This window comes from Centruroides vittatus, unplaced genomic scaffold (genome assembly GCF_030686945.1).
Source record: "Centruroides vittatus isolate TY-2023 unplaced genomic scaffold, ASM3068694v2 contig_926, whole genome shotgun sequence".
NCBI classification, from domain to species: domain Eukaryota; kingdom Metazoa; phylum Arthropoda; class Arachnida; order Scorpiones; family Buthidae; genus Centruroides; species Centruroides vittatus.
The window spans coordinates 2,757,608-2,772,493 of record NW_027122612.1 but is presented as its reverse complement, the minus strand read 5'-3'; the positions used below and the strand labels follow the sequence as shown (position 1 = coordinate 2,772,493).

The 14,886-nt window shown below is 29.3% G+C and overlaps 2 protein-coding genes across 3 annotated transcripts in view; one reads left to right on the top strand and one right to left on the bottom strand.

Annotated features, from left to right (window-relative positions):
* Window positions 1-14,886, top strand: part of Jwa (PRA1 family protein Jwa) — a 124,576-nt gene that overhangs the window by 75,527 nt on the left and 34,163 nt on the right. The window lies entirely within an intron of this gene.
* The window catches only part of Ipk1 (Inositol phosphate kinase 1), a 49,859-nt gene that overhangs the window by 23,367 nt on the left and 11,606 nt on the right, over window positions 1-14,886 (bottom strand). For both annotated transcript variants that reach the window (XM_067281696.1, XM_067281695.1), the window contains exons 2-3: window positions 9,923-9,961; window positions 1,193-1,297 (exon numbers count right to left, since the gene is read on the bottom strand). In XM_067281696.1, the coding sequence (XP_067137797.1) occupies window positions 1,193-1,231 (39 nt within the window). In that variant the 5' untranslated portion in view covers window positions 1,232-1,297; window positions 9,923-9,961. The remainder of the gene's footprint in view (window positions 1-1,192; window positions 1,298-9,922; window positions 9,962-14,886) is intronic.

Sequence of the window (14,886 nt, the reverse complement as noted above, 5' to 3'; positions counted from 1 at the left end):
AATTTCATTTTTTTCTGCAGATGAAAAGTATACCCAAACCATTATGGAATGACCACCGCCATGAAAATAATTTTGGTTCATTTTTCAGTCAAAGCCAGTAATAATGATAGCCTTCGGAACCATTCAGATTAAAGGTCACCATTAGATTTTAAACATAAATTTGAATTTCTAAAGGACGACTTGTTTGATTTTTGGTTCCACCTTTAGAACCTAAGGATGACTTTTAAACAAGGCTGAAAACCTTGTTCTGCCAATAAATTTTCTTTAATGGACTTAAGATGTTCTGGAGTTATTAATACTAAATTACTACTAGTTAAGTATATTTAGATTTTTTTTATCACTGATTTTTGTTTTGTATTATACTGTTATGTATTTTTATACAATTGAGAAATGCTGAAACAGTCTTTAATTTGTGTAAAAATAAATTATTTTAATATGATCTTATCCAGACTTCAGGATATAAAAATTTATTTAAAATTTATGTGGTACTCTCATTCCGTGTTTGGATTTTTTTTTCTATTCGTTTTCCATCCTTAACCATTCTTATGCGTCATTCGAACACTATCACCAGAGGCAATAATGGTCTCGATTTGCCAGGTGCGCATACAACGAGGATCAACCAGGCCATCTTTGTGGAGCACCAATTGAGGAAAAACGTTCATGACGTGTCAAAAGGATATCTGAGAGGACAACATATTTCTTTTTCTACTCGATGGACTTTGTTTCATCTGGAGTGACCATTGAGCTGAAGAAGGAGACTGCTGGACAAAGAAGACGAGCACATTTACTGAGGACAAAGAGAAAGACTCTTATTGGAAGAATTGTGACAAAATATATGCCAATCTAATACATACTTTGCATTGTAAAGACTACCTTGGATTGAAAATTCATGTTATGTATGAGTATTCATCCACGAAAGTTTTGAAGTTAAATTTGTATATTTAGAATTTTAATATTGATATTGTCAAATTATTCACAAGCTATTTTTAGGATTATAATTTTCATCAATCAAAATTATAGCTTTAAAATAGCTCATGAATAAGCAGCAGTTGATTTGATTTTGTTCATATCTAAATCAAATTTCTAGAAGTTACAGATATTTTTAAATATGTTTATAATGTTTCTGAATATAATAATAATTATATTTTTGTACTACTCAAAAATTGAATTTTTAAAATAATCAAAAACTTACTGGATAATTTATAAATGAAGATCCTAACAGTGGTTGCATCACATTATGAACAAACTGAATCTGATATTGCAGCTGTTTTAATTTATGATTTAAATCATTGTCACTCTAAAAATGGAAAAAAAATAAAACTCTAGTTATAAGATAATATAACAATAATAAATGTCAAATATAAAATTATAAACAAGAAAATATATTTGAAAATATTATTTTAGAAATATTTATAAATTATATATATAATAAATTAGTCAAAAGTATATCATGTTTAGAAGCCAAACTGTAATTTATTCTGAATAAATGTTTTTGGAATATTAAATTCCGGCTTCAGATACAAACATATTCAAACCGACAAAATAGCACAATAAGCATTATATGAAAATCAAAATTACATATCATTGGAAGCCATTTGAATTCTTCAAAGTTTAAATATAGAATACAGTAGTTCCAAATATTAAATATAAATAATAATAAAAAAAATAAATATAAAAATGCAAATCTCAAATCAAATGTATCAATTGTCTAATTTATTGTACTAAAAGAAAAAGTCAAACAAATTCAGAAAGATGAATACATTGAGAGTTATTTTACTTTTATCTCCTACAGATAAAATTGCATGAAAACAAATGCTTTTCATTCAAAATGTTATCCAGAATATTAAAAGTTCAAATTTATGCCAATTAAAACTTTTTATAACTAATTTACTAATTGGTATATTGAAAGTGTTTGATTGGCAGCCATTGCATCACCAAGTGCCAACCGAACCATACAATAAGTATAAATATTTTTAATAGGATTCACATTACGCTTTGTGGGAGCCATTTAAATGCAGATGTTTTTCTGCCTCAAAAAAGCTTTAGCATGTGATGGTAAGGAGTATTGTCATCTTAAAAAAAATCATCTGAATCTCCAAAGAGATTGATTATCCAATGTTGGATTCAAAAAGGACATCCAAATGCACTGTAGTATTAACAGATGTATGTATTATACATAATTCTTTTGATCCTGCAGATGAAACACAATCCCATGTCATTAAATGCTGAGGAAATTTGATTGATGAACATAAACAATCTGAACTGAATTTTTCACGTGTTCTGTGTCAAGCCATTATCATCACCTGCTCCTAAGTTTATTCTGGATTCATTACTAAAAATGTTTTTCTCCAGTTATAAATGGGTCAATTTTTGTGTTGTTTGGTCAGACTTATGCATTTTTGTCAATGAATAACTTTTTTCATTCACTCTATTTCTCACTGAGCAATCACTTACAATAACTCCTTGCATTTTCCATTGAATATTTATTTATTTTGAAGTAGCTTTATGATTTTTATGACATTTTCACTAATTCTTTATCTTGCTTTGTTTTTCTGTGAGTTTTTCTACTGTTCCTGTCAGTCTGTATTTCTTCCAAACACATGATACTGTACTACTTGCACATCCAATTAATGTTACAACATCCTTTTGCAATTTGCCTTCTTTTTAGAAACAAATTATCCGTTATTTTGTATCTTCACACAAATTATGGATATTAAATCTCAGAAGCCATTTTTATTTGTTATAATGTGCAAACATATATTGCAAATGAACTTACACCTATATCATTTAATTGTGCACATTTCTTGCATCTAATTAGATTTGCATTAATATCTGTCAAAAATCACATACTTTTTTCCTAGGGCGGGGATGGCGAACCTTTTTGAATCCACGTGCCATATTGTAAACATACTTAGCTTTAAAGATGTTAATGCGTGCCAAAGTCTTAGACTCCTAATAATGATATTTAAAGAAATTAAACGAATACCCTTTAATTCGAATAAATGTAAAAAATCTGATTGAAAAAAGGATGATTAAAAAAAAAAAAAAAAACAAAAATCATATGATACATTACGTGCCAGATGATTTCTCTTACGTGCCACTTTGGGCACGCATGCCATAGGTTTGCCACCCGTCCTAGGGCATGGGACTATAAGACAAAATATATTTTTCCAACACTAAAAAGTTGATGTCAATGGTAGTCCTTTACTAAAGGTAATTGTATTTAATTTTGGCATTAGTATATATTTATTTTTGTTTATTGTAATTTCAGAAGAATTTTTTTTGGCAACTAAATTCAATAGTAAAAACTACTGAATACTTTTTACCAGGGACTATATAAATTGGAAAATATTTAAAATACAATAATGTATAAAACTAAAAAATTGTAAGAAGCTCTAAGTGCACGACATATTGATAAGTATGCCAAAATATTTGATTATCTTAATAAAAAGTTCTTACAATAAAAAATTACATCTCAACGTCAAATTTATAAAAGATTAAAGATTTCTTCTATTCAATTAAAAAAAGATGTAAGAGAAGAATGTGTACATTTTCCATTTTCAAATTCATATAGAAAACTTAAATGAACAGATTGATAATATTGACGAATATGATAATTAACAATTACAGCATAACCCCAATTTATGAGCTTACCTCACGTTCCTTAAAATCTCTTGTGAATTGAATTCTTGTAGATAGGGGTAGGCTTTTCCATTATTTCTTATGGCTGAAATTTAAATTCTTGTTCTGATACAATCCAGTCACCCTACACATGTTATCCAAATAATATTAAAGTGCTATAAAATACCTATCTATCAACCACTCGTATTAAATGAAATGAAAAAAAATTAAGTAAATAAAAGTGTTGATTAGGTTATTCATCATCTTAAAACAGAGAAATATGAAGTGAAGAAAGTAAATAGGACATAACAGAAGTAAACATAAAAACATGTCATTATCAGACATATCTTTATAGTAAGAAAATAACAGTTAGTTAAGACAATAGAGCAAGCAGAACACAAGTAATATATAGTAAAATAAAATAGTTTTTTAATTAATGAAATTTTAGTCACTGATAGAATATGTAATATTGAGATAAAGTTTGCTAAACAGCATAAATATGTTGAAAAAAATTGATATTATTTGTAGTAAAATGAAACAATGCAAATGAACAAAGAAAATTGAGACTACAATTTAAAAACGGATGAACTGAAAATTTTTGTTCTTGCAAATATTGGTTGGTGCTCATTGCACTGAATATTTCATCTCGTAAATTGGGGAGCAATAGAAGAAAACAACTCAGCTGTATTGAATTCTCATATATTCATGAATTGTATTTTGAGTATTCATAAATTGGGGTCATATTGTATATTACATTAAAACTAAAATAAAAATTTAATATACTCTTTATATAACTTCACAAGCAGAATGCATTTGATACATTTTGATAAATTTTTAGGGAATCTATCACAAATAAAAATTTCAACTCTCTTGCATAGAGACTGGAAAATATTTTTAATTGCTATGCCAAGAGAAAGCAATGAAAAGACTTGAAGTGCCAGTTTTATTTTCCAAATATTCTAGGATTAAGAATAAGTATTCTATTTACATGTAAATAATCTAATCCAACATTTCAAAACCACAGAAATAAATTAAAATATTTTTATTTTATGAATTATTAATGTTGTTATTAATACAAATTAACATTCCTGAAAGAAAGAGAATAATTTTGACAAAAAGGAATATGCATTACATACTTTTATCATATAATCATAAGCAAATTTAATGCAAAAATGTATTCATATATATGTTGCATATGATATAGTCCTTTGGTTGATAGTTGTTACACAGTTTTTAGTAAATAAGTATGACAGAGTAATGAACTGATCTGAAAAAGTACTGTTATAAGTTACTTTTCTAGTATGTTCTACAACTCATGTTACAGGTTATTAATGTATTGATTTTATACAGCTTGAAGTTTCAACAGTAATTTATTTGTAAACAAATTTCTAGCAAATCTAAACATAAGTGAATTTCAAAATAGTCTTAAGGTATGGATATACGATGAAAATAACAGTAAGAATAAAATTGGAGAGAGGTTTGTTTTGAATGTCAGCAAATCACGTATTATTAGTCACTTCTCAATCTGGTGTTTTCTTTTTTTAAATGCTCAGGACTCAGAAACTCTGGACTGTCATTAAAAACTGCTCCACATGCTAGAGATGTCCTGATACCACAAACATATCAATACCGATATCATGAGTAGTTTTGAAGTATGGATACCAGTATCGATCTTAAAACATCTATACTGGTAAGTATCAGCATCGGGTATTGAAACTGTAAATCCTGCCATTTGTCACTGTTCAATCTATCGTGTCACCTTCCAGTCATTTTTATTCCTGAGAAAGTATGCCTATCCCTCATTTTGCACGGTGGATACATTCCAAAGAATGCTGTGTACAAAAAAGAAAAAATCGCATAAAAAAGTATGATATATGCATCCAGTACAAAATTGCTCAACAGGATCCACAACTTCAATGAAACAAAAAAAAAAAACTTACAAAAGAAACATGAGCTTTTTTATTGTAACATTAATTATCATTAACATATCTGTACATAACTATAGTAAACACAAGATAGCATAGGAAACATAAAAACGACATACAGCATTCTCTGATATACCGGTACATACAATACTGTACTTTGCTTAAAAAGGATAAATTAACTCTTGATTTCAACAAACAGCAGCAAAATTTTAACAAAAAGTTAATTTTAAACATTTTCAAATAAACTGTGTTTTCCCCCATGTAAAAAGAGGATTAGTTTTCTTTTGTTCTTTTGTTGTACTTCAAAATCACGTAATAAGAGGGATAGGTGTACTGTACTCAATACAATGAAGGCTGAGTGGGCCAAAGAGCATCAATTTATATTTTGTTGCTAATATCTAGTTCAGAAGTCAGTGCATCAGTCAGTCTTACACTCATAAGATGTCTTATATACACAAAAGAAGTCCAGATATAGTCCTACTAACGGGGTCTGTGAATATTACTATGCATGAGATGGGGTGGATAAGAAATTGTTGGCTAAAATGTAAAACAGTGTCTTTACATTGAAAGTTCTTTACTGTGTTCAAATTTTACAAATATCAGTGCAAATATGTATGTACAAAATGTAGTTCATTTTAAACATCAGTGATGATCCAAAGTTGATTATCAAACAAAAATACTGCATAATGTTTAACTAAATATTTATTCATAAATAGTAATCAGAACTCTAAGCATATATAGATTCTGGAAATGAAGTTGCCATAATACATTTTTATATAAGTTTAACTTAACCAAATAGTGTAAAATTTCATTTCAGTTTCTGATTTGGCTGCAAAATCTGGTTTCAGTCAGACCTTACCTTTCTGTAAAAAATATAATGATACTGGATCCAATACCTGAGGAAAAGTATCAATACAGGTATTGTATTGGATGAAAGTATCAAGTACAAAAAGTACTTGGTATCGAAGGAAAGTACTGGTATTGGCAGTATTAAGATGTCCCTACACATGCCATAGACAACCTATGGAATTAAGGAAAAATTTAGATTAAACTAGCTAGAGTAATTTCTGCTTTAGTTATTGGGTGCATTTAGCAAACAAAATGTATATAACATATTAGCTCAGTGCTGTAACCCAGCACTGTAAGGTTGGATAGACATGTTCAATTCCTTAAGCTATATATGTCAGCAATGATTCAGAACTCAAAACATAATATATACATATGTGGTGTATAAACATTGCACATATAACCAATATCCAGCAAGAAAAAACTACAGAAAAGCAAACGTTTTCATCCATCTTTAACAGGCATCATAGGCTAACTTAGGACTTAGCCTGATGATGCATGTTTGCTTTCTTGTAGTTTCTTCTTGCTGGATATTGGTTATATGTGCAGTGTTTATTAACATATATCCAGTTTTGAGTAGTTGAATTTATGTGATTTATTTCTGTATTTGTAGTTTTTTTTTGTAGTTCTGTATTTGTAGTTTTTCTTCCACACTTAACTAGTTATATTGAAGATTTGAAGTACAGTGATGCCTCATACTTTAAACGACTCTAACTTCGAATGCAAAATTCAACAAAAATTTGCCTCAGTTAGAACAATGCTACAGAGTATGAATTGTGTGTACAGTGAAAAAATCTGCTCAAAACATAAATGCAACCTATTATGTATCTAAGTCATCTTTCTCTCTCACATTATGCTTGTATGTTTTCAGTGCTTAAACTTTTCAATTCACACTGATATGCATGAAATAATACCTTTCTTACATATTCAGGCAACATTTATTCTGAATTATGAATGTTTTCAGCTGCATTTAGAGGCCTTCAAGTAAAAAGCCTTTCCATTTATCAGATATTCATAAAATGGAGAATTGCTCTACAAGTATTATGGATTTGATTTTTAAAAAATTTCAAAAATAATAATTCAAAATAAAAATTACTGGAATAAGTAAGAAAGGTGTTATTTGTGCATATCAGTGTGAACTACAAAATTTAATCTAGATTTTGAAAAGATAACTAAAGAATGTAAAAAATTTCATTGAAGTTATTAATTACTAATTTCTTAAATAAAGAATGTGTATTTTTTTTCATAATTATTAAAAGAATAAAAAACATGCTGTATAAATTTTAAAAGTGCAACCTCTGGCTCTATTTTACTGATATGATAAGGTCCCTTTCCCAAAAAGTTTTCCCATTGCTGCTCTATAGATAAGCGGCATCTTGTCAGCCTTCACTTCATAAGCTTTCACAATGCTCTTTTTCAAGAATGGATTTTGCTCTCAACAGAGCCGATAAACAATATTATAATCAGTATGAGCAATCACTATGCAGTGTGCATGCATGTGCATGTATGTAGGAGGCAACCACACACAATGTTGCCATTCACATGAACAACCTTTTCTATGCTGAAAGTTTTATGACACAATGCTTAGTATTTTTTCTTGTTTGTCATAATTTAAATTATATTTTTGCCTTCCAATTATTTTGTTGTTTAAAGAATACAATGTTCTGCTTGTAGGTTAAATTTCACACTATTCCACACAATAGTTCCTGAAATATGCACCAAATTAATGGTTGTGCTTATTTATTGAACATGAGTCTATACAATATTAGTTCAAATTATATTAGTTTATTAGTCTATGAAAGCTAAAAACTAGAAAATAAATTAATTTATTATGCTTGAATAAATAAGTAAACATTACATATTTCAATAATAACATAATAAATTGTATCCAGGCATATTCTTTATATAAAATGAATGTATTATACAACTAACTAAAACGTGTAAAACTGTAGAATAAAATTTTCTTTTACACTATTATTAAATTATTCAAGTTTAAAAGAACTTTGATTTTTTAATTTAAAAAAATTATTTGTTTGTAAGATCTATGAGAAGGAAGAATTACTTTCAATGTTTGAATTAAAAATTATAAACTGGATAACAGAACTGGATAATAAATCTTTACTAATCAGCACAAATTTTATCATAAATATTTTGTCATCTGAAAAACAGTATAAAAAATTCCCATACATAAAAAATATATTTGAAAATATTAGTAAAATCCTTAAGAAAGATAATATATGTTTAGCCCCGTATTTAACTAATAAGATCACAGATAATGTTTCTAGATATATTAATAGAAGTAACCTTAATAATATAGATGTGTTAAATAGAACAGGTATTGTATATAAAATAGAATGTAACTGTATGAATCCATGTAGTTATATAGGAGAAACGGGTAGGAGATTAAATATACGAATAAAGGAACATGAAGCGGCTATCAGATTGAGGTATAAAAATTCACCTTGGTATGAACATACGGAAATTAATAAATGTAAAATTAATCGCAATAATATTAAAATCCTACATCATGAAAGAGATATATATAAACGTAAATTTAAAGAACATTTAGAAATTAAGAAAAACCAAAATAATTTAATAAATATTTCTGATAGAATGCAAATAGATTCTAGATGGTATAAAGTGATAGAGGGCGTTACATAGTGGTGGAATGGTGATATTGTTGCGATTGATTGAAAGGTGGTATTCAGGGGTATCACCTGTTGTTTTGATTGTTCACATGCTATTGATATTTTAGAGGTATGTATTGTATTGGTTATTGTATATACTGGTTGTTTATACAAATAGTCATAATGTACAATGATTGTTAGAAGTGAAGTTATGCAAACACTTCAAGTGCATTTTAAATGGAAAGATAATGTTCGGTGTGTTGATGTAGTAGTAGCCCATACGCAACTTTTACTGTAAGAATAAGTAAGTGTGACATCTTGTTTGTATTTGTGTCATGTATTGGGTATTATACCTATTTTCCTCTTTTTTTGTCTTTTAAAAATTAGCACTGAGGAGGGGTTGGATGAACATACCAACCCGAAATGCATATGTCATTTTTTAAAGAATAAAAGAGAGTTCCTAACTTAACGTTTTGCTGTGAGACCGTCTACCAAAAAAACCTTTTGGATTACAGAGACGAATTATATACATAGTAACATACAGCAGTCCAGATACAGAGATATTTTGTCATCTTAGAAAGTTATCAGTTCGTGCATGTTAATCTATACAAAAACAGTTCAAAATACCAAAGCTATTTTATCAGAATTTTTGAAAAATATTGCTATTTTGAACTGTTTTGTACACATTAATGAGTACAACAATGGTCGTAGTTACTTGTTACAATAAACTTTGCACTGGTTAGTATACAGATTTGACTGATACTTTTGACATGGCTCTCTTATCTTCATAATCATTACAAATAACTAATTATTTTTTTCAATGATCATTTAGTTCATTGGGTTATCTTAAAATGTAAAATGATTATTTCATAAATGAAAATAATAAAAATAAATGATTCTAACCTGCTGAGAATCTTTAAGTAACCTCAGGATTTTCTTCTCCTACCAATAAAAAAATTAAAACTTTTAATTTGACGCTGATAACAATCATATAAATTCAAATAATAAAAATTATTAGAATTATTTATATCTTATACATTCGTGTAAATAGTATAATATAAATGCATTAAGTAATTTTTTTTTAATTTTGCAATTTTATATTTATATTAGAATCAAATTAATTCTAAATTGATTTACAAAATTTAACTTGAATTATTTATTAGTCAGTTTTAAATAGTGATGCTTTTACTAAGATAATACAAAAATATATTTAAACAGTTATTTTCATAAATTGTTAAAAGTATTTGTTTTTACACATATGAGAGAAATTTCGAAACAGCAAGTGCATTAACATGTTCAATACTCAGTCAGTAGAATGAAAACAGAAAGTAATATAGCATTGCTTCAGGCTTGCCCATAGGTATTCATTCAACATAAAGAAATGGTTTCAAAACTTAGGATGGAGTAGACATTGAATAAAATCATCTAGACTTATGACAAATATATATTAATATATACAGTAATACGTCGACTTACGCTACCCCGACTTATGCGAACCTGGAGTTACGTGATTTTTAAATCTCGTTGATTCGTCTTTTGTTTGAGTGCCACGCAACTCTTGATTACTCACCCCCCACACTATTGTTGAGCTTACATGTTCGGATGTGTCGCGTAGAATTGACGCATAGCTACAATTTATTTTGTGTTATTTATTTCTGTGTTTGTTATATCTACGGAGACTTGAGAAACTCTACTATGTCATCCAAACAAAGTAAAACTGATTCTACTGCATCAAACAAGAAAAGAAACACTTTATCTTTGGAATGTAAAGTTAACATTATTAAAGACTTCGATACAAAAATAAAAAGGGGTTACAAATTTTAGAAAATATAGACTCCAAACACAGAACACATTTCTTCTACAAAACGAGAAATAAAAAAATTATTAGCACGCTACGAGGAAATTTTGTGGGAGAAAAAAAATCTTTGAGCCGTCAGATGAATTTGTTAGATTTTATGAAGCCTTCTACGTCAAAATAACTTCTGTTTACAATTTTAATAATATAATTTGTTATACATATGTATTATCTAAGATTTTATTAAACATTTTTTCTAAATTGTTGTTTTTCTTTAGTCTCCAGCCCCAATTAAAAATAATTTGTATGTATCGCAAACAACCAAACACCTTAAGTTGCTGAGAAAATTTAATAACTAACAAACGTTTTCAGCCAAATCTGTTGGCCATCATCAGGTTAAACATATTCGAATGCAAACACAAAATGGAACAAAAAATTTAAATACAAATAAATAAAATAACAGATAAAATATACATATAAGAAAGTAAAAATTAAATATAAATAACAAAAATATATAAAAAATATGTATAGGTTAAATAAATAAATATTAATAAACTACACGAAACTCTAATAAATGCAAGAAGTGCATTTATCAATAAATTATACGAAATTCTGACAAATACAAGATATGCAGTGATAACAAAATCAAGGCATTAAATTAAGAGCTATCAAACCTCTTAATTAAATATTTCCATGCCGAAGGCAACCCTTCAGCACCCCTGGCATTAATGCAGGCATTATGTAATCTGCTCTTAAATATTTCAATTTTTTCGGCGCAAAACGCCAAAGTCGGTGAGTGTACAGGTTTAATGATGTCTGCTTCACCCCACTTGACTACCGAGCCTTCAACCTGCGCCATCTGAGATAGAATTGTGGCGTTAGATCTTTTGCTGATGTTGTATTTGTGCTCCCTCAATCTAATCCCTAAGCTTCTATTAGTAACTCCAATGTAGTTTTTATTAATGCCTAGTTCTTGGTTTTCATAAGGAATTTTGTACACTCCAGCCATTCTTTCTTTATCAATACGGTCTTTGTCGTTCCTTAATAATTTGTACAAGTTGGGAGCCCTCTTGAAAATTAACTTGGTATTTTTGCGGGCTGAGATTTCCTTCATGATAGCTTCTTTCTTTCTGTCATACGTGAACTTTGGGAATTTGCGGAAATCCCCTCCTTGAGCTTTTGTTTTGTTATTCTTGTAGTTTTTGATTAGTGTGGTTATCATATCTGCCCTGTACCCTAGAGTTCTAGCGATATGCGATATCCTGTAGATTTCTTTTTGTCTATCAACCACACTACTGCAGTAGAGAAAAGCCCTGCGAACAAGGGCACGGAAAGCAGCCATTTTGTATTGGTAAGGATCATTCGAACGCGATGGAATGTACAAAGGGCTATGCGTTGGTTTTACGTACACTTTAGTGATCAAATGTCCTTCCTTGAATTCGATGTCAATGTCTAAAAAATGTATCCGTGAGGAACACGTCTGTTCAATCTTTAGCATGAGGCCGTCATCGTTGTTGTTGATTCTATTAATAAATTCCTCGATTTTCCGGTCATTTTTCCATATTACAAGGACATCGTCCACGTATCTTTTAAAATACATAATGTCATTCATGAAGCCACAAATAACACTCTTTTCTAACCTTCTCAATACAAGTTCACACAACAATCCTGACATAGGACTTCCCATTGGGACTCCCCTTTTTTGTTTGTATTGACGGCCATTAAAAGCGAAAAAAGATTCATAGCAGACAAGGTTAGCTAGCTCTATCAAATCATTACTGTAATTTGCCAAATCTGGGCTTTTGCTGTGCATGAAATCCAAAAGCGCTACCTTGCATGACTCAATTTTTATAGAGGGGTATAAGCTCTCGTAGTCCATTACGGTTCCAACCTCATTATCCATTAAAATTAGATCTTGTATCTCATTAACCACATCCCTGGGATCCTTTGCCACATATACGTTATTCTCGAGCTGAGAGGTGAGAAACTTATGTAATCTCTTTTCAAGAAAAAAGGTTGGTCCTCTGCATCTTTCAACTATGGGTCTTACTTCCTTGCCCTCTTTATGGGTTTTGGCAAACGCAAATAATCTCGGCATACCTGGCCTAGGATTCCGACAATTTTTGAGAAAAGGTAATAAATTAGTGATTTTAGCTTTTTCAAGTTTCTTAACTCTTCTGTCGACGCTATCGATAATCTTTTCGTCAACACGCTCGCATTCGGTTTTCTTAATATAATCATCCAAAGCGTCATTATACGTTTGCCTTTTCATGATGACTAATGTTTTGCTCTTGTCCGCTCTAGTAGTAACCAAATCGTTTTCTCTAAGCCAGCATTTAGTAAGTTTGATGTATTTACCGGCATCACATCCTTTCCTCCAAGCCATCCGGTCTTTAATGACAGTTTTCCATCGGAGGTATTCTTTTTCTAAAGGATCTAGCCCAGATATTCCTCTTTCTATTTCTTGAATTGACGCGTCCCAAGAGTTTGAACTTTCAGGGACATAGTTCGGTCCCCACTTTAGAAACTCCATGATCTTCATCGGGACTTCTACCTTGTCCCATAATACGAATGTCGAAGGATTATCCTTAGCTGCTCTTGATGCCTGTTTTCTAAGGATCCATTTCATTTTCTTAATGTACTTATTCCTTAAATTCACATGTACCGCATCCGTTAACTTAACTATTCCTCTTAATTTAATGCCTTGATTTTGTTATCACTGCATATCTTGTATTTGTCAGAATTTCGTATAATTTATTGATAAATGCACTTCTTGCATTTATTAGAGTTTCGTGTAGTTTATTCATATTTATTTATTTAACCTATACATATTTTTTATATATTTTTGTTATTTATATTTAATTTTTACTTTCTTATATGTATATTTTATCTGTTATTTTATTTATTTGTATTTAAATTTTTTGTTCCATTTTGTGTTTGCATTCGAATATGTTTAACCTGATGATGGCCAACAGATTTGGCTGAAAACGTTTGTTAGTTATTAAATTTTCTCAGCAACTTAAGGTGTTTGGTTGTTTGTGATTTAATTTTGCTGAGTGAGTTCACTTCAATGTTAATTTGTATGTATTTATAAGCAAAATTATACCCCGACTTATGCGGTTATCACTCAGCCCCACCTATCGCATAAGTTTGGGGTATTACTGTATTAACATATGTTAAACAAATATTACACCATCTAAGCCATATAAGTCCCAATAATTTTCATAATTTCATAGAAAACATTCAGACAATAACGAAGTTAAAAAAATGTTAAGAATATAGAAAATACACAAAAGTAAGAATTCATTTTTATTAATTTAAAAATTTCTTTAAATAGATAGTTTGACTTTAACAATATGAGACAATAAATAAAATCTAAAGTTTGATATCTTAACATAAAAAGCGATCTTTCTTAAATAATGTTTTCAATTGCGTATATAAGACCATAAACTAAATAAACATTAAATAAATATAAATACCACATCAAATTAATATGCAGATACATAGATGATGTGCTAATTATTCAAGATAATGACAAATATATTTACTTGTTCTCGGATGATATCAACTATAACTCAACAAGTATTGACTAGGTTTAGAACAGATAAGCAGTTTGTAGTGAATTATTTAGACATTTCTATTTTTAAATCTGATCAAATGTATTGTACCAAAGTGTTTCACAAGCCTACATCAATTGATTCTTATGTACAGTACACTGGAAATCCTATGATATTATGTCCAGCATTTTGCACATTTATAAACCAAGCCATCACATATTCCACACACATGTACAAAGTGTTAAAAAGTATTATTACTATCTTTATCCAACAGGGCTTTCCTAGAAATGTTATAAATGGTTTCATTAAGACACACTTTAACCCTCCTACTAAAGCTAATAGAATAAGAAGCAAGAGAACTTAGAATGTTATACAATCATAACAAATTCCTTACATCAATCATAAGACTTTATATACAGGCTTCACCCATACATATAGGTTTTCTAACACCAAATCAACAATGCTGATAAGTTAAGCGAAAAAAAATTTATAGTATAAAGTATTTCCAGATATGA